The 19,752-nt window shown below is 39.7% G+C and overlaps 2 protein-coding genes across 2 annotated transcripts in view; one reads left to right on the forward strand and one right to left on the reverse strand.

Moving 5' to 3' along the window:
- Positions 1-1,290: 1,290 nt before the first annotated feature.
- krtcap2 (keratinocyte associated protein 2) lies at positions 1,291-14,529 on the reverse strand. Its single transcript, XM_060920463.1, has 5 exons — positions 14,382-14,529; positions 12,849-13,003; positions 12,289-12,352; positions 12,091-12,157; positions 1,291-1,792 (listed from the first exon to the last, which is right to left on the reverse strand). The coding sequence occupies exons 1-5, from the start codon at positions 14,383-14,385 to the stop codon at positions 1,672-1,674; spliced, it is 411 nt and encodes a 136-aa protein (XP_060776446.1). The 5' UTR covers positions 14,386-14,529; the 3' UTR covers positions 1,291-1,671.
- Positions 14,530-16,183: 1,654 nt separating this feature from the next.
- The window catches only part of trim46a (tripartite motif containing 46a), a 44,280-nt gene continuing 40,711 nt past the window's right edge, over positions 16,184-19,752 (forward strand). The window contains exon 1 of the mRNA XM_060920464.1: positions 16,184-16,413. Within this exon, the coding sequence (XP_060776447.1) occupies positions 16,354-16,413 (60 nt within the window). The 5' untranslated portion in view covers positions 16,184-16,353. The remainder of the gene's footprint in view (positions 16,414-19,752) is intronic.

A 19,752-nucleotide genomic window follows, 5' to 3' on the forward strand; every position in this document is an offset into this window, starting at 1 on the left:
TAAATTGAAAACAGCAGGGGTGTAGCTTTGTTTTGAAAAGTGCTGGGGAAAATAACATTGCATGTTCAATTATAAAACAAGAACATGCACTGATCAGCCATAACATTATGACCACTGACAGGTGAAGTGAATAACATTGATTTTCTCATTACAATGGCACCTGTCAAGGGTTGGGATATATTAGGCAGTACTCAGGAGCCCATGTGGTCCAATCCCATAGAAGAGCTACTGTCGCACAAACTGCTAAAAAAGATAATGCTGGCTAAAACAGAAAGGTGTCAGGGTTAACTTTTGAAGCAGTTTGTGCTACAGTAGCTCTTCTATGGGACTGGACCATATGAGCTAGCCTTCGTGCCCTATGCGAATCAATGAGCCTTCGACATCCATGACCCTGTTGCTGGTTCACCAGTTGTCCCTTCCTTGGACCACTTTTGGTGGGCACTAACCACTGCATACCAGGAACACCCCACAAGATGTGCCATTTTGGAAATGCTCAGACCCAGTCATCTAGCCATCACAATTTGGCCCTTGTCAAAGTTGCTCAGGTCAGGGAGAACATGCAAACTCCACACAGAAAGGATCCTGTCAACTATGAGTTTCGAACCCCGAACCTTCTTGCTGTGAGGCGACAGCATTAATCCTTGCACCACCATGCTGCCCTTTATGTAATTTAATAATTTGTAACTACATGCCTATCATACAAGTGTGAGATAATACATTTATTTGAAAATGTTATTTGCAGGTCAGACACAGGGTCAGGTCATAGCTAAAGACTGATTTATTCAAATGCTCATGAGCCAAGTATCTCATGATACTCAGGAGTGATTGCAGAAAAAAAAATTACTTCTTTTTTTTCTGCCATGACCAAGAAAATTAATGTTTTTGTTTGTTTATCCTAAGGGGCAAAATTCCCTTTTGACAGTATAAGAGAACAAGCTGGATATTCTCTGCACCTATTCAGCCCATAAGACATTCACAGCTCCAAAAATAATCTTTTTTTTTCTCAATGATCATATGACAATCTTAGAAGACTCTGCTGTAATGCTTGGAGCTGCCCCATTTTACCAGTGTTCTCATCCACACTTGATATTTTAAGATACTTCCAGAATTTGATTAATATCTTCCCATACCATTATTTCACTTCGATTTTGAAACTTTCAATGCTTTCATCCTGAAAATTGTGCAAACTACCTACGAAGAAGAGACAAAACGGATCTTGCGACGTCAGCGTTTTAATTTGCTTGCATTCATTCTGCCACAGAATTAAGAAAAACAACTCCACACCACTACTTAAGGCTTTTAAGTATTTTAATAGCAAATCCTTTAACAAAAATACTTCAAAAGAGAATCCAATTCACATAGCTACGACTGGTAAGACATGAAACTGAGTAGTCTTTACAGATTCAATCGAATCAGTGCACATCAGTTTACTGCAGTGTATGAACAAATGTACCACAAGGCTGTATTTGTGTGAACAGACAAATATGTACATGAACAATATTTGTATTTTGGGTCATTAATAATCTGTGTGACTCCTGATAGGGGATTTATATGGCTTGTGCCATGGAATGTAGCAATCATAGAATGGGCCAAATTAAAAAAAAAAAAAAACAAAAAACACCCAAATAATCAGTGTTGCTGTTGTTGGGACGATGGGGCAGGTACAGTCATTTAGTTCTTCCTTTTGCCCTTGCCAGTGGTTTTTGCAGGAGTTGCTACAGGAGCAGCCACCTGGTAAAGAGCTGCTGACACTTTGTTGATGTAGTACAGAGCAAAGAGCGAGAATATCAAGCTGTAAAAAGAAGTTGAGGAGGAAATTATTAAATGTGTGTGGAATATAACCGTTTTATTTCAAAAACCATGTTGGCAACAGGTGTAACTCATAGTAAAAGTGGCACGTGAGATGCAATGAAATGTCAATTTATGAGGTAGGCATGTAAAGATTCACCCAATTCACGAATTGATTTGATTCACAACATTGGGTTCATGATTTGATTTTCCCAGGATATTTTTTTGGGAAAAAAAAAAGCAATATTTAATTCCTATTTATCATCAACATAAATATGCCTTTTGTTAAATAAAAAAAAAAAACTTTTCATTTTCTTAATAACCAATAATAATTTACCTACAAGGTAAATAATTGGTTGGAGTAAAGGTTGTAGTAAAATAATAGTAAAGGTTGGAGGAAAATAGAATAGTCTATTAATGAAAATAAATAACATTTTTCATAAAAGTTTTAAACAGGCCTTTTCTTAAGAACAACTTATTAACTGAGCGTGAGGTCTTTATGGAAAAATATCAGACTGAGGTCTTGACAGTATGGACTGAGCCGTCGGCAAGATAAGTAAAAGACCGAGGTCTGATATTTTCCCGTAAAGACCAAGTAACTGGGGTTAATAAGGAGTTTATTATATGGCTTTTTTTAATTTCTAAGATTAAAATAGACGGTGATTATAATGAGGCAACACTACTTTCAGTCACGTCATATTTGTAACGTAGTTGAGTCACGCATGCAGAATAAATGGCTAGCGGTTTCAAAACTGAATTTCTGTTAGTGGTTTCTGAACACTCTTCGTTGCTCATTTCTTGAAGAACTCTGGGACTCTTGTTTGTCTTTTGGCCATTTTTGATTCTGTTTTGATTTCCAATTAATCTTTTTTTTTTTGCAACATTGAAAGCACAACAGCTCTTTCCCATTTTAGATCTGTTTTTGCATTATTTGAGCCTTGGAAAAAGTCCGTAATCGCCCATGGGCATTACGGGAAAATACTGCCCGCCAAGGAACCAATCAGAGCACATGATTTTACCAGAAGTAGCTTGTACCATAGAATAATAAACATTTCTAATACCTCCAATTTTGCTTCTTTTTTCTTTAACTTTCAGTAGTCTGTAAAAAAAGTGCTCTGATTTTTTGATAAACCTATTTGTACATTAATTCGCACAACAGCTCTTTCCCATTTTAGATCTGTTTTTGCATTATTTGAGCTGTGTTACTTCCACCAAGGATGAAGTCACATGCATTCCCACTATTGCACCCTCTGCTGTCTAAATAATTAGCTAAAGGCAATTACAGCAAGGAAAAACTAAGAATACACAGCCTCATAATTTTGATTTATTTTTTATTGTGATTCAAATCGTCATGAATTTGTATTGCCATTTATCATTGCACAATTTTATTACTAATCTATTATGAGGGTACTTCAAAAAGTTCTTGGCCTCACCCGGAAACAAGGGGCACAACTCCCATTTTGGGGCATAACTGCATACTGTAAAGCCTTATATCACTGTCCACAAAACCTCAAATGAAAGAAGCAAAGAAAAAAGGAGAGGAAAAGTTCAAGCTGGAGTGTTGTTGCTCCAAGACAATGCGCCCATCCATACAGCACAGGTGGCAGAAGCAGCCAAATGTGGCCTTGAACTGTTGCCCCATGCCCCTTACTCACACGACCTGGCACCATCTGACTTCTATCTGTTCCCCAAACTGAAATCCCACTTGTGCTGTTTCCAATGTGATGCTGCTGAGGAGTATCTGGAGGCTCAAGCTGTGACCTCCTTCTGTGAAGGGATAGAGAAGCTTGAACATCGGTGGACCAAGTGCATTGAAGTGAAAGGAGACCGTCTTGAAAAATAATGCAAGAACAATCTTTCTCCTGTGAAATTTTCTGGGTGAGGTTGAGAACTTTCTGAAGTACCCTCATATTAGTTATACTTATCTAGTAACTAATAGATTATCTCATCTCATTATCTCTAGCCACTTTATCCTGTTCTACAGGGTTGCAGGCAAGCTGGAGCCTATCCCAGCTGACTACGGGCGAAAGGCGGGGTACACCCTGGACAAGTCGCCAGGTCATCACAGGGCTGACACATAGACACAGACAACCATTCACACTCACATTCACACCTACGGTCAATTTAGAGTCACCAGTTAACCTAACCTGCATGTCTTTGGACTGTGGGGGAAACCGGAGCACCCGGAGGAAACCCACGCGGACACGGGGAGAACATGCAAACTCCACACAGAAAGGCCCTCGCCGGCCACGGGGCTTGAACCCGGACCTTCTTGCTGTGAGGCGACGGCGCTAACCACTACACCACCGTGCCGCCCACTAATAGATTATGAACTCTGCAAATCTTTGTTAGCATCAAAATTGGAGAACTATGACTTCTGGATCAAAAGGTCCCTAGTTATTATTAAACATGATTAAAAATCATATAGGTTATTAAACATGATTAAAAATATGAGCAATGTTTATATGGGAAGTATATGGGTAACTGGTCACATTGCCCTAAAGCTGAAAATTAACACATACATGAATGTGTAAATCACCAGGACAACTGTCTGTAAAACCCATCCTAAATTTGATTAAAATATTGAGATATGGCTACATATTAGCTATGATATTGATTTAGATTTTTCAGATTTGGATTACGTTCATTCCTTATACACCCATGTTATTTTATTGCCATCTATAGCTGTTATACTGTATATTCAAAAGAGTTTGTCTAAAATGATGATAGTTCACGAAAAAGATTATTAAATGTGATTAATACAGAACTGCTGTAGGGATGGATTGCCATGCCCGTAACCATAGTAACCAGTTTTGAACACACCAATTCCTGTACTCGATTGTTCTATCTCCGCCCATTCTTCTGACTCCCTGTAACAGTATTGGATACAGAGACGATACCGGATACCAAATACAGTGACGTCACGAGTGCTTTAAGCCAGCGGTGGAACTGAAATATTCTCTCTCTCTCTGACAGTGGATTCCATGCGTGAAAGAGAGAAGCAGATGCATCGGTGCTACAGAAGGACAAGAACAAAGAACGAGCTACTGATACCGGACCTTTCGCCAAAGTTCAATGTATTTGACCTTCGCAGAGTTGTAATAATAACAACTGAACCGGTTAGTTACTGCAGCCCACGCAGTATTTCAAAGAGAAAAGGTGACCGGATCCCTTTTCCCTTTCTCAACGTCGACGAACTATAAACAAGATTCCTTCCAGATCATCGGACGACCGATGGGACCAGTGGTTCCATTAGACTTTTTCATTGTCCGTCATTTTGACGGACAGGGTCGTAAAAATTCCGTCATTGTCCATTATTATCTGTCATTTTATTTTAGCTTTTAAATGACAATGTATATAGGCTATAAATGCTATATATTTAATAACTTGTGTTTTCATGGACTCATTTTCATTTAAAAATTAATTCACAGAACAAGCTTGTATTATTTAATCATTTATTTATGTATTTATGATGCAAAAAGATGAACAGAGATTCTGACTTTCGGTCACTTGTGAACCCATTTTCCCTCTGCTAAAAACATTGCGGCTGTTGTGCCTTAACGGGCATATGAACAAGGTTATTTTACAACGTAGCAAGACAATTGCAGTTAAAATATGAACAGTCCACTACAACGATTTAAGTGACAATCTAATTTGACCTGTTTGCGTGAGCTCAAACCTTCCTTCTGGCCCGCATTGATTTAAATTGGGAGCTCGCTTGTGCATAATCAAAGTCGTCAATGGAGACTGCTGCCGAGGCAATTGTCATTACACTGTGTTCCAAATTATTATGCAAATCATATTTTCTCAGATTTTCCTAAATTATCTATATTAATGGCAGTCATCATGATTTTCCAGTCATCAACCATTAGAGTACAATTCAAATGTTTTTGAACGAACCTCCCAATGATAACAGTAAATTTTTAAGAAATAAAAAACACAAATGCACCCAAAACGCATGTTCCAAATTATTACGCACAATTGAGTTTCCAAACATTTTATTGTCATAAAGAACAAAAAATGGTCATGTGTGAAATTAGAAACATTAGCAGGTCATGACTAACTGAAATGTAACTGAAATCAAACACTATTTAAATCAAAACATTATCACAAGTGAAGTCACATCTGAACATAGGACCCCTTGTTGAAAAGGACCTTCTCAAGTCTTCCATCCATTGAATTTGTCAGTTTTTGGATAGTATCTGCTGGAACTGCCTTGCATGAGGACAGAATAGCCTCCCAGAGCTGTTGTTGAGATGTGAACTGCCTCCCACCATCATAAACACTTCTCTTGATGATGCGCCAAAGGTTCTCAATAGGGTTGAGGTCAGGGGAGGATGGGGGCCACACCATAAGTTTGTCTCCTTTGATGCCCATTGCAGCCAGAGATGCAGATGTATTCTTTGCAGCATGACATGGTGCATTGTCATGCATGAAAATGATCTTGTTTCGAAAAGCACGATTCTTCCTTTTGAACCATGGCAGGAAGTGTTCTTTGAGGAACTCCACATACGTTATGGATGTCATCTTCACACCGTCAGGGATCCTAAAAGGGCCGACAATCTCTCTCCCCATGATTCCAGCCCAAAACATCACTCCACCACCTCCTTGTTGGCGCTGTAGCCTTGTTTGCATGGGGTGGCTGTCAACCAACCATCCACCACTCCATCCATCTGGACCATCGAGGGTTGCACGACATTCATCGGTGAACAGAACAGTTTTGAAGTCAGTCTTCATGTATTGCCTGGCCCACTGGAGCCGTTTCTGCTTGTGTCCAATGGATAGGGGAGGTCGAAACGATGGCTTACGCACCGCTGCAAACCCCTGTAGGACCCTGCATCTTGTTGTTCGGGGCACGTTGGAGGCACCAGCAGCTTCAAAAACTTGTCTGCTGCTATGACAGGGCATTTTTACAGCTGCTCTTTTGATCCAACGTATTTGCCTGTAGGAAAGAGTCCTGGATTTTCCATTATCAGCACGCACACGTGTGTGCTCTGAATCAGCTACATACTTCTTGATAGTGCGATGATCGCAATGAAGTCTCTTGGCAATTTTGATTGTTGCCATGCCTTGACCCAAACATTCAACTATTTGTTGCTTTTCAGCAGCCGACAGGTCCTTTTTCTTGCCCATTTTGGTTGAAAATGGTAGCCTGCTTAATAATGTGGGACAACCTTCTTTAGTAGTTTCCCCTTTAACTGGACTCACCTGCCAAACTAATTAGCACAGGTGTCTTCAATTGGTTTCAGTGATATACAGAGCCCTGATACACATTACCATTCATGAGTTTAACTGACAAACAAAAAATATCTTACCTTACCACTCTTAAACACTTGTTGCATAATAATTTGGAACACAGTGTAAATTTTGGGTCTTTGCCTCGGACAGACGACTTCTCATTGACGTTTTAATTTTATTCTGAAGGCTGAACCCGCGCTCTGCTGCAACACTGGAGACTGGAATAACCAGCGCCACTTCAGCCAAAGTTCTGAAGTCGGGAAACATTTCTCCCAGGGAAGTGATCAGAAGCCGGCAAGAGCCTCGGCTCGGCGGAGCCTGGAACCTGACACGGAAGGTCTTAAATAAAACGAAGTTATGTTTAAATGTTAGTTTGTCTACCCGTGCTCTCATTAAAATGATAGTTTAGCAGATATTCGAGCAGTAATGTTCCTAAGCTTCCTAAGCTTGCTGGGGAAGAATACAATAAATCGACATTTGTTTCATTTTAAAAACAAAAAAACAACTAGCCTAAATGAGCGCTATTGCATTAAGACGTACAGGCAGGGAAACGACACAAACAACCCAATGCATCTTTTTTTAATAGCAAAAATGACGTGTCTTCTGCAGAGAAGGGAAACATTAATACATCTCACTGTGCTAGTGGTTAGAAAAGTCAGAGCGCGGTCAGGAGCGCGATGGGGGGGAACAGCCTTGTGCAGTGGCTACAATGTATACATGAGTAGCCTATGCACTGAACATCAAGACTGCCGCAACGTCGGCTCAGATTGAAAGTGACGGCAGTGAAGATTATGTATACTGTTTGTAAGAAAACTCTGCCACAACTTGCCAATCATTTCAATTGTGTGTTTCATTATGTTTTATTATTAGGCTATTATTGTTACTGGTAATGGTAACGGTAAACATCCGTCAAAATGACCGATGGCCTTCAGATTTTTCCGTCATAGCTAAAAAAAATCCGTCAATGACGGACAATTGTCGTTTAACGCGACCTACGGATGGGACACCGAAGCTCTTCAGCTGACGAGCTAAAAGTGAAAGAAACTACTGTTTTCTCCCAAGATCTGCGCCCCGCGCTGTCTTCGGATACGGAAGGCACACTTTCAATCGCTAACAAGAGCGATCTCAAGTAAGGCTAGCATCTGGGCAATTGTTAGTCTTAGTTGTGACTAGTTAATGTGAAGATTGTTGTTCATTTGAATTCATTTATGGTTTAAATGTACACATTTTGATTCACATGAAAGTCGGTCTCAGACCGTGTGATGTTTGATTTACTTTGTTTATGATCTGTATTTAGTTAGATCGTGCATGCTCCCTCTCTCTTTTTTAACTCCCTCCGTTGACCACCCCCCTCTAGGTGTGGCCTGGCATGCGCATTCCATACACACACACACACACACACACACACACACACACACACACTTTCCCCATCACATTTTAACATCCACTCGCCCCTACACTGTAACACTGGCATATAGTTTATTACTTCTGATCACCATTAGTGCCTTAATTATAATATACACTACTGATTCTTATTTGTATACATTGTATCACCATTTATATTGAATTATTCCTTGGCTGCTATTATTGCTATATCTGATCAGTATTAGTTTGCTAATTCATGTCAGCTATTTTAATAAATGTTATCTTTGGAATAAACCGTGTCCTCTTTATTGCTACAACACCCACTGAATGCCAACCTCTGCCAAGAAAAGTATTCCAATTGCCTTCGCCCATTTGGTTGTTATGTGAATGTTCTAGATCTAGAGTAAATGTATTACATTAGAGCTACAATACTCAAACTATAGCAGGGCAATTCCATGTAAATGTCAACCTCACCATGCAAAAATAAAGCAACATGTAATACATCAAAACCACTCCCAGAGATATCACCTAGGCCTGTATTTTACAGATGTGAATAAGTTGAACCAATTTGTCGCAAGAATTGTTCCCTTCGCCTTCACTACTTTAGCTAATGACACGAATAACTTTGATCATGTACAATTCTATATTATTGCCACAAGCCACAGAAATGTATGCTAAAATCCACAAAACAGCAAAACAATAGCCATCCTAAATATTATTTAAGAACTTTGATAGTTTTAGCTGATATTTAGAGAGTTTTTCAAAGGGTTATGGTGGTTAAATTGCTGATTTTCTAAACATATGCCATGTCTATTTCAGACGCGTCACATCCATAACGGAATTTCGTCACATCCATAACGCTGACTTTTCCTTCCGAAACTCTGCATGAAATACAAAATATTTTAAACAAAGATTTTTTAATATTCACCTTGGACCCCTCTATCAAATGGATATCTCCATTTCGACATTAGGTTTACAATTTCACAGAGTTTGATAAAAATGTACAGTCACCCAAGAAAAGTGATACTTTTTCTGTCACATCCATAACGCATCTTTTATTGGCATTTTCTGGCATGCCCTAGATGTACTATGGGAATTGTTCTTGTTCTATCACTTCTCCAGTATGGTACAGCCTTAAAATATGCAACACCTGTTTAAATACTGGGAGACAATAAAACATGCACTCGGTCATTTGTTGCCATTTTGAGTTCAAGTGTCACGTCCATAACGCTAGAATTGCTCAGCAACAAGTTATTCCAGTGAGTTTAACAGTTCAGTTATAAACTATTAGACACTTGGATTAATGAATTTATGAGACTGATCCCTTGTTACATGAGACTGATTTGATAAGCCTATTGCACCTACATCTTAGGGCCCCCCCATTTCTTTTTCCATACAAACTTTGTTATAGATTTCTATTTTATTACTTCTACATTATCAAGTCAATACAAAAACATTTTAGAGATCCAAATGTTCGTTTTCAAGCACAAAATTAAATGCTACAGAAAAAATGTTTTATATCTGACTAGCATATTATACAGTGGTGCTTGAAAGTTTGTGAACCCTTTAGAATTTTCTATATTTCTGCAAAAATATGACCTAAAACATCATCAGATTTTCACACAAGCCCTAAAAGTAGATAAAGAGAACCCAGTTAAACAAATGAGACAAAAATATTATACTTGGTCATTTATTTATTGAGGGAAATAATCCAATATTACATATCTGTGAGTGGCAAAAGTATGTGAACCTTTGCTTTCAGTATCTGGTGTGACCCTCTTGTGCAGCAATAACTGCAACTAAACGTTTCTGGTAACTGTTGATCAGTCCTGCACACCGGCTTGGAGGAATTTTAGCCCATTCCTCCATACAGAACAGCTTCAACTCTGGGATGTTGGTGGGTTTCCTCACATGAACTGCTCGCTTCAGGTCCTTCCACAACATTTCGATTGGATTAAGGTCAGGACTTTGACTTGGCCATTCAAAAACATTAACTTTATGCTTCTTTAACCATTCTTTGGTAGAACGACTTGTGTGCTTAGGGTTGTTGTCTTGCAGCATGACCCACCTTCTCTTGAGATTCAGTTCATGGACAGATGTCCTGACATTTTCCTTTAGAATTCGCTGGTATAGTTCAGAATTCATTGCTCCATCAATGATGGCAAGCTGTCCTGGCCCAGATGCAGCAAAACAGGCCCAAACCATGATACTACCACCACCATGTTTCACAGACGGGATAAGGTTCTTATGCTGGAATGCAGTGTTTTCCTTTCTCCAAACATAACGCTTCTCATTTAAACCAAAAAGTTCTATTTTGGTCTCATCCATCCACAAAACGTTTTTCCAATAGCCTTCTGGCTTGTCCACATGATCTTTAGCAAACTGCAGATGAGCAGCAATGTTCTTTTTGGAGAGCAGTGGCTTTCTCCTTGCAACCCTGTCAGACACACCATTGTTGTTCAATGTTATCCTGATGGTGGACTCATGAACATTAACATTAGCCAATGTGAGAGAGGCCTTCAGTTGCTTAGAAGTTACCCTGGGGTCCTTTGTGACCTTGCCAACTATTACACGCCTTGCTCTTGGAGTGATCTTTGTTGGTCGACCACTCCTGGGGAGGGTAACAATGGTCTTGAATTGCCTCCATTTGTACACAATCTGTCTGACTGTGGATTGGTGGAGTCCAAACTCTTTAGAGATGGTTTTGTAACATTTTCCAGCCTGATGAGCATCAACAATGCTTTTTCTGAGGTCCTCAGAAATCTCCTTTGTTCGTGCCATGATACACTTCCACAAACATGTGTTGTGAAGATCAGGCTTTGATAGATCCCTGTTCTTTAAATAAAACAGGGTGCCCACTCACACCTGATTGTCATCCCATTGATTGAAAACACCTGACTCTAATTTCACCTTCAAATTAACTGCTAATCCTAGAGTTTCACATACTTTTGCCACTCACAGATATGTAATATTGGATCATTTTCCTCAATAAATTAAGTTCAATATTTTTGTCTCATTTGTTTAACTGGGTTCTCTTTATCTACTTTTAGGACTTGTGTGAAAATCTGATGTTTTAGGTCATATTTATACAGAAATATAGAAAATTCTAAAGGGTTCACAAACTTTCAAGCACCACTGTATAAGAGACCACTTTTCGGATTAAAAAAAAAACAAAAACAAAAAAACAAAAACATAATGAAGGCTACAGGGTCTTGGTGCAAAATTAAGAAGTGTGACAAAGTGTCCAGAAGAATTGTGTCTGGTTCTGCAAGATGCTCAGTAAAACCTACAGCTCATTTCCTTATAAAACTGCACTAATTGTACCTGAGACTACTATTTTTTTTAAAGCAAAGGGTCATCTCACACCAAATACTGACTTTGTTTCATTTATTATGGCTTACTGCTGTTTATAGTATTTTTTTAAATGCTGAAACATTTCATTTCATTATTTTTGGGTCTACAGCATTTCTTTACATATGCCGAAAACTTTTGCATAGTACTGTATGTATTAAAAATAGACCTCTAATTAGATATGTTGGTTTTGTGGACTAAAATGTAAGCAAGATGCACTAAGATTTCTCAGATTAAATATGACTGACTACATTTTAGAAAATGAGTGTTAAAACACTAAAACAAAAGTACACATCATTTCTACATGTCCATCTAGCTACTGTATTTAGCATATGTATTGTCACTCACCATGTGGTGACACACACACGATGCACCAAACCAGACGCAAACAGGGACAGGCACAGGCACAAGAAAACTAGAGTGAGAGAGGGTTTGTTATTCATTCCATATTATCACTAATACTGTGATTAAACCTGTATGCTAATAAGGCATGTAACAATCATGGTGTGGCTGTTGAGGAATAAAAGCAGTGGTTTGCACACTCACTCTCTGGAAAGATCTTCACCTGGAAACCTTTACCAAAGACAAGATTCTCCAGATTGTTAAAGGCCTGAGAATTAGGGTTAAGGAGAAACAGACTCAGACATCATCTTTTAATTAAATGTTACTACTTGAAAATACCAGCAAGTTATACTAAACCATAACTAAACATATTCCTTTAACAAAAATATCTACACGCATTACATGAGCACTGGTCTCAGCACTTCCTCCCTCACTATAAAGGCATCCTTGGAAGTTCTTGAGAGACTCCAACAACTTAGAATTTTCAATGAATTCTTAGAGACTAATCAGTGAAGTGTTGATAAAAAGACATTTTAAAAACGAATTAATGCATTTTTTCATCCCAAGTGACTACCAGTAAAGCAGAATCACGATTCCAGCACAGACTAAAAGGATAAAGACTGTTGTTTAAGATCCCAAAACACAGTAGCTCTCTGGCATTCTCCCAAGCTTCCTATGATACAAGTGCCATATCTGGTACAATGCGATGATATTTCAATGACAAACACTGTACGATCCGGAGATCAGTAGCTGCGTTAGGATACAGTGAGGGAGCAGACGAAGAGCAAGGAGCCCAGGAAACCTCCCAGGATAGTGAGCCACTCAGAGGAAGCCAGCTGCCTGCTGAACATCTGCATGCCAGCGAAGACCAACACGGACAGCAGACTGGACAACACCAGAGATGTCCCTGTATTCACCGCTGAGAGAGAGTTTACAGCAAGCACTAATCAGTAGATCAGTTTATACTATAAAAGAACCCTCATGCTAAACTATTACTGCAACAAGAGTCTTTTTGTTATGTATCAGTTCCTTATATAATTTGTCATGGACTGACTGCAAGTCAGCACTCCAAAATGGCACGTCTTCTGTGACATGGACCAGGTTATTATAACATGAAAAATCATATTCCAATAAGCTTTTCAAAAAGTAACAAAATGTCTGACTTGCGGAACACAGATTTACATGTTTCACTGCCATTATGCAATTCAGTCGCTGCCTAGAATTTAGTACATTGTCATGATCTTATATTGATTTGTGAGCACCCCCCCCACCGAACCAACAGATGATTTCTTGATCATCTCATTACAGTGGCACCTGTCAAGGGGTGGGATATGTTCAGCAGCAAGCGATCAGTCAGTTCTTGAAGTTGATGTGTTGGAAGCAGGAAAAATGGGCCAAGGAAAGATCTGAGTGACTTTTAACAAGGGCCAAATTGTGATGGCTAGATGACTGGGTCTGAGCATCTCCAAAATGGCACATCATCTGGGATGTTCCCAGTATGCAGTGGTTAGTACCGACCAAAAGTGGTCCAAAGAAGGACAACCAGTGAACCGGCGACAGGGTCATGGGTGTCTAAGGCTCACTGATTCACATGGGGCATGATGGCCAGTCCATATGGTCCAATCTCACAGAAGTGCTACTGTAACACAAACTACTGATAAAAGTTAATGATAGCACCCTTCTGTTTTCACTAGTTTGTTCCTTCGACACCCATGACCTTGTCACCAGTCCACTGGGGCGGGGCGGGGGGACCGTTAGTGGCTAAACAGTGAACCCTAGCTGGTAAAACAACCAAACACCGCGTGTCGTTTGTAGGCGGAAACATTTAGGACACAGCGCTTGTACGAGGCCACGTCAGTGTCCGTCCCTCAATAGGTTCCGACTAGAAACAAGAACAGCAGTCTCCACTAAGCTGTGCTTCTTTATCACACACACAAAATCATTGCTATTTTTTTTCTTTTCAACTAGACGTGATTTGCGTTTCCAAAGTGAACACAATTCTTAAAAAAAATGTATTCCTACAGACTTGTATCAATCAGAAACACGCCAAGTTTGGTGTTGAATGCAACCCAAGACTGGTTAGTCTTCACTGACCCAGCAATGATAGAGTACATTATAACAACCTCCACACATACATCTGCACTTCATTTCGCATTTAATTATATCTTCAAAGGCACAGAAACAACAGCATTGCTGTTCACCTTAGTCTTCTGTAGTGGCTGACTTATCTTCATGAATATTTTAAACCCTGTATCACCTGATCTCGCTTTTGATTACCCAAATTAATAAACACATACCCATCGTTTTATTCCGAATATTCAGGACTGTTTAAGGTGGATAAACCAAATGCTCCTTGGATGCTTCAACACTTGGGCGAGCTTCTTCAGCGGCAGAGTGACGTCACACGCCGTCACCGTGAAGGCCGAGTCCCAAATCATTCCACAGTGTACATAGAGGTCACTATAAATGCTATTGTTGTTTATCCCCTAGGTAGTGTACTTAATTCGGAAGTAAGAGTGTATTGGGGAGTTAACCAGAATGAACGCCCCTTTCTTCTTCTTCCTCTTTAGGAACGGCTGCAGACTGCAAATGAGCCGTGAAAATCGCCACCTAGTGGACTACTATTGCTCAACAGGAGAATCAGTCAAGGCAGGGCGGATTTTATTAAAACTGTAAAACAGATAGATACATAGATTCTTCTTCCTTCATAGATAAAACAGACAGATATATAAATTCTACTTCCTGTTGTTGTTACAGTTGTTGTTAACATGATTGCTGTTATAATTGTTGTTATTATCATTACTGTTATCATTAAGAACAACAACAACAACAACTTTATTCATCACTCATACACTTGTGAAATTCCTGTCTGCATTTTACTGTTGTTGTTCTTGTTGTTATCATTACTGTTGTTGTTATCATTACAGTTCTTATCATCATTTTTGTTGTTATTATCATTACTGCTATCATTACTGCTGCTGCAATCGTTACTGTTATTATAATTGTTATAATTACTGTTGTTACTGTCATTATTGTTGTTATTATCATTACTATAGTTTCTGTTCTTATCATTACAGCTGTTATTATTAGTATTGTTGTTCTTATTGTTGTTATCATTATTGCAGTTGCTGTTGTTATAATTACTGGTGTTCTTGTTGCTATCATTACTCTTGTGGTTATTATCATTACTGTTGTTTTTGTTGTTATTATTACTGTTATCGTTGTCATTACTGTTGTTATTATCTTTGCTGTTGTTATCAGTACTGTTGTTATTATCATTACTATTGTTATTATCATCACAAATAGTATTTTATTTATTTTGCACATTTGTCCACATCAGGTGTTGTCTACTGATGTATATCAATTTGTAAAATGACAGATAATGCAAAAAAGAATGAAAAATAACGGTGATAATCGAATTACATAATATTATAAATAAATACAATAAATAGTGCAATAGTTTGTGATTAAAATATATAGCCATACATGCACTAATGACTTTTTTTAATAAGGTTAAGTAATTTAGGAGATATAGTCTTGCAAATCACAATGTAATCTTTTAAATGACACTTTCACACCTGTATTATTATTATTATTATTATTATTATTATTATTAGTCATGGTCATGTGGCACTGCTCATTTCCCTTGTGATGGTCCATGTGACTCAGTGACTGTTTAGTGTTGTTGCCAGGCGTCTCCCTCCACCTGGTGGTCAGGACTGTGAACTACACAAGTTTACTGTTGATCTCATTGGATAATTGTGTGAATAAAATCCCGACAGTGTGATGAACAGATCGGGGCGATATAGAACCAGAATATATGTTACAGGTTTTTTTTTTCCTTGGGATTTTTTTTAGATCTATTTCTGAAGATAGGTAAATTGTATTTTCTTTAAATTTATCGCTATATTTTGGGCTCATACAGAAAACAACAGCACCCCAGCCTATAGTCTGTCCCCCAGCACGCATGCTCCACAGTGAGTGAACTCATTTCATCATCCGTCGTGGACGTGTTTTAGATCTTTTCTCTCATTTTTTTTTTATTATAGAGAGATCATTAAGACCATTTATATATGCAACCATTTTAAAATGGAGAGAATGAAATGGGACTGCACGATTGGTGAATTAGTTCATTATTATGTGTAACAGGCTGCATGTTTATGTGTCATGGCATCTCCAGGTGAAGGCCAGCATCACTCCTGATGCTCTGTGTGTAGCATTAAACCCTGCGGTGGAGTAATTTCCTGCACCTTGGCTCATCCAGAAATCATGGCAGACCCTGAACTGCAGACTTTCACGTCTGTAATGGACGCGCTCGTGCGCATTAGTGTGAGTACACGCTATGCTCTGCTTTTATGTCCCTTTTATTTGCCTGTTACTGATGCGGATGTACTCATTTATCTGTCACCAGCTCGTCATTACTCACGCTAACCCCGACTGAGGACTCTACCTGGCCACCAGGCCGCTGTAGGTTTCAGTCCCTCCGGTGATTTCATCTCATTCATAGCTAATTTTTATCAGGAACATTCCCCGGAGGAAGGCGCGCGCTTGGCCGAGGTGTTACTGATACTCACCGTTAAAACGCTCACCGTGATATTCGGTGAACTAAAACCGCACTGGGATACTCTGTGAATGGCCACAACACGACACACACCTGTTGTGGATATTTTAGACTGAGTAAGGAAACAGTAAATTGAGAATAATCACAAAGTCGATGATTAAAACACCAAGCCGCGCGAGTGACATCATTGCCATGGTGACGGACTGTACGACTGCGCGGGGAGGGTGGGTGTGTTTTAGGGCTCACTCGGAAACACTTCTGGCTAATGGGAGGGGCTACGTTTTCAAAATTACTTTCCCGTAGTAGTAGTAGTCATAATTCTTATGAGACTACTACTGTTACTACTCAATAAGATAAGATAATACTTAATTGTCATTGTAGTTATACAACGAAATTTAATTTGGTAGCACTCAGAGAAAACAGCAGCAGTAATATATATATGTGTGTGTGTGTATGTATATGTATATAAAAGGGTGGCACGGTGGTGTAGTGGTTAGCGCTGTCACCTCACAGCAAGAAGGTCCGGGTTCGAGCCCCGTTGTGGCGAGGGCCTTTCTGTGCGGAGTTTGCATGTTCTCCCCGTGTCCGCGTGGGTTTCCTCCGGGTGCTCCGGTTTCCCCCACAGTCCAAAGACATGCAGGTTAGGTTAACTGGTGACTCTAAATTGACCGTAGGTGTGAATGTGAGTGTGAATGGTTGTCTGTGTCTATGTGTCAGCCCTGTGATGACCTGGCGACTTGTCCAGGGTTGTACCCCGCCTTTCGCCCGTACTCAGCTGGGATAGACTCCAGCTTGCCTGCGACCCTGTAGAACAGGATAAAGCGGCTAGAGATAATGAGATTTTATATATATATATATATATATATATATATATATATATGTAAAATACAAGCGGGGGAATTGCAGTGTAGGCAGATATTGTACAATTGTGCTAAGTGTATGTATCTTCCTGTGTGCAAAGTGATCAAGTCAGTAAAATAAAGTGTACTGTAAGCAGATATTGCACAGATTGTAATAATTGTATTTACAGTCCTGCATATAAAGTGATCAGTGTGTTAGCAGCAACTTGGGGGTGTATAGATGACTTGTAACCACGTGATCAAATTGTGCTACGTCATGAGTGTCCGCCATGATGGTGTATATACAAAGCAACTAGGATGGCAGCCGCTGAAAGCGTGTCTGTAAACTGTGCTGAATTTTCTCAGTATTACCATGATTTGAACAATCAAGCGAAGATAGATATGTGGTTTTGACCCATATTATTTAAAAAAGTCAGACTTTTCTGAAGATAAGACGCATCTACCGACCATCAAGTATGAATACAGGTAATTTCGTCCAATGGTTAAGACATTTCGTCTTTTTCATACGCACTATCAATTATTTTATATTTCAGGTATTTGTTTGTTTGAAAAAAGGAGGAATTCTCAATGGCATTTTACCAAAGCAAAACATATTTTGTAAAGCAAATGAGTACCATAGTACGGGGGCTTCGACAATACTAAGTGGGGTAACTACGTCGGCCCGGGCCACTTGCTGACCCTAGGATGAGTTAACTCCCTTGTCATTGCAGGCTGCTCACTTGCATGTCTATGTTTCCAGCTGGATCTTTAGACACCGAGCAGTGCTCTCACGAGGGCTTCGTTCACGAATCCCGGGCCGAGGCGCAGCCCTACCAACCCGAGACCACGCTCTTCCGAAGGGGGAGGCTTAAAGGGAGGTGCCTGTAAAATTCACTCTCGCGGGGCTTTCGTTCGCGAACACCAGAATACCTGAAATACAAAATAATTGATAGTGCGTATGAAAAAGGCTTTGGACTTAACTATTGGATGAAATGGTCATTGGACGAAGTGTCCTGATCCCCTCGTCTCCTCTCCGCACTAAGCCTCAAGAGTTTCCTCACCCTTTTTCCGAATCATGGACGGAATTCTAAAAAATCATAACGTGCCATGGTCACGTACTGTTGTGACCACAACCCCATACAGCACAAAGATATGGCATAGCTAAAAGAACACTTAAAGTAGTGGAAAAACAAAGAGAGTCATGCATGCATGACTACATTTTGTATGAAAAGTCAAGGATGTGCATGTGTGTGTGGGTGTGTGCGGGTGGGTGGGGGGGATGTAATGGAGGCTACAACTCTGGGGAAGAAGCTGTTCCTCAGTCTATTTGTGTGTGTTCTGATGGTCTTGTATCTTTTGCCTGATGGGAGGGGGACAAACGGTTTATGACCTGGGTGTGTTGAGTCCTTGATAAGCCCTCTTACGTAAACGGCTAGCTATGTCCAGATTTGGTAACTTAGTTCCCACAATCCTCTGTGCAGTCCTAATATTACTTCCAGGGACAGTCCCTGTTTTTGGTGGCCTGTCCCCGGAAATGTCCCCATTTTAACCATAACTGACAAACCACCACCCCCACCACCCCCAAAAAAACAACAAACAAACAAAAAAAAAACCCAGACCGAAACATCTACCAGATTTCAGCAGATGCCTCACGTATTGTTTTGTGGATCACGTTAAGATGGGCTCAGGCTAATAGCAGAGATGTTCTCGAGCACCTCTGGCAATAACCTTTCCAGTATTTTGATTGGTGGAGCTGAGGAACAACTTTTTAGCAGAGCGCTAGAATCTTTGCCTAAACTAAAGTCATTCATTCAGCTTTGACAGATCGTTTCATCCACTCCTGGACAGGTGAACCATAGTCTTTTCTTTTAGGCCGAAGTGACATTGTTTGTCATCTATTTTATTGAGCCTTTAAATGTGTAAGCTAAATTTTGCAATGTTGTATATGACATAACATTGCTTGTCACACTGTATTGAGATGTAGCGGTTGACCTAACAGACCATAGTCTACTGTGGCCAGTGCTAGCAGGAGAAAGCTCAGTGCAGCGCCAATCAGTCAGCTGAAGTTGTTGCTAGATGTAGCATTGCTGGAACAGAAATCCAGCTGAGGTAAAATTGTAACAGTTCAACAGCAGAAGCTAACTTACACACAAATTGGTGTGTTATCCCACAGAGTAGCTGGCTATGTAAAGCTGTAGGCTTATGGTAATGTTACCAAAGTGTCAGTAATTTCTATAATTTGTTGTGATGTGTAGCGGACTACACATT

This window comes from Neoarius graeffei, chromosome 5 (assembly GCF_027579695.1).
Source record: "Neoarius graeffei isolate fNeoGra1 chromosome 5, fNeoGra1.pri, whole genome shotgun sequence".
In the NCBI taxonomy this organism is placed as follows: domain Eukaryota; kingdom Metazoa; phylum Chordata; class Actinopteri; order Siluriformes; family Ariidae; genus Neoarius; species Neoarius graeffei.

What these genes read in the sequence shown, in the direction of transcription:
- krtcap2 (XM_060920463.1), bottom strand. An exon ending in TCTTCGTCTGCTCCCTCACT is followed by an intron (nt 12,353 to 12,848) that starts GTATCCTAACGC and finishes CCTAATTCTCAG; the next exon opens with GCCTTTAACAATCTGGAGAA. An exon ending in GGTGAAGATCTTTCCAGAGA is followed by an intron (nt 12,158 to 12,288) that starts GTGAGTGTGCAA and finishes CTCTCACTCTAG; the next exon opens with TTTTCTTGTGCCTGTGCCTG.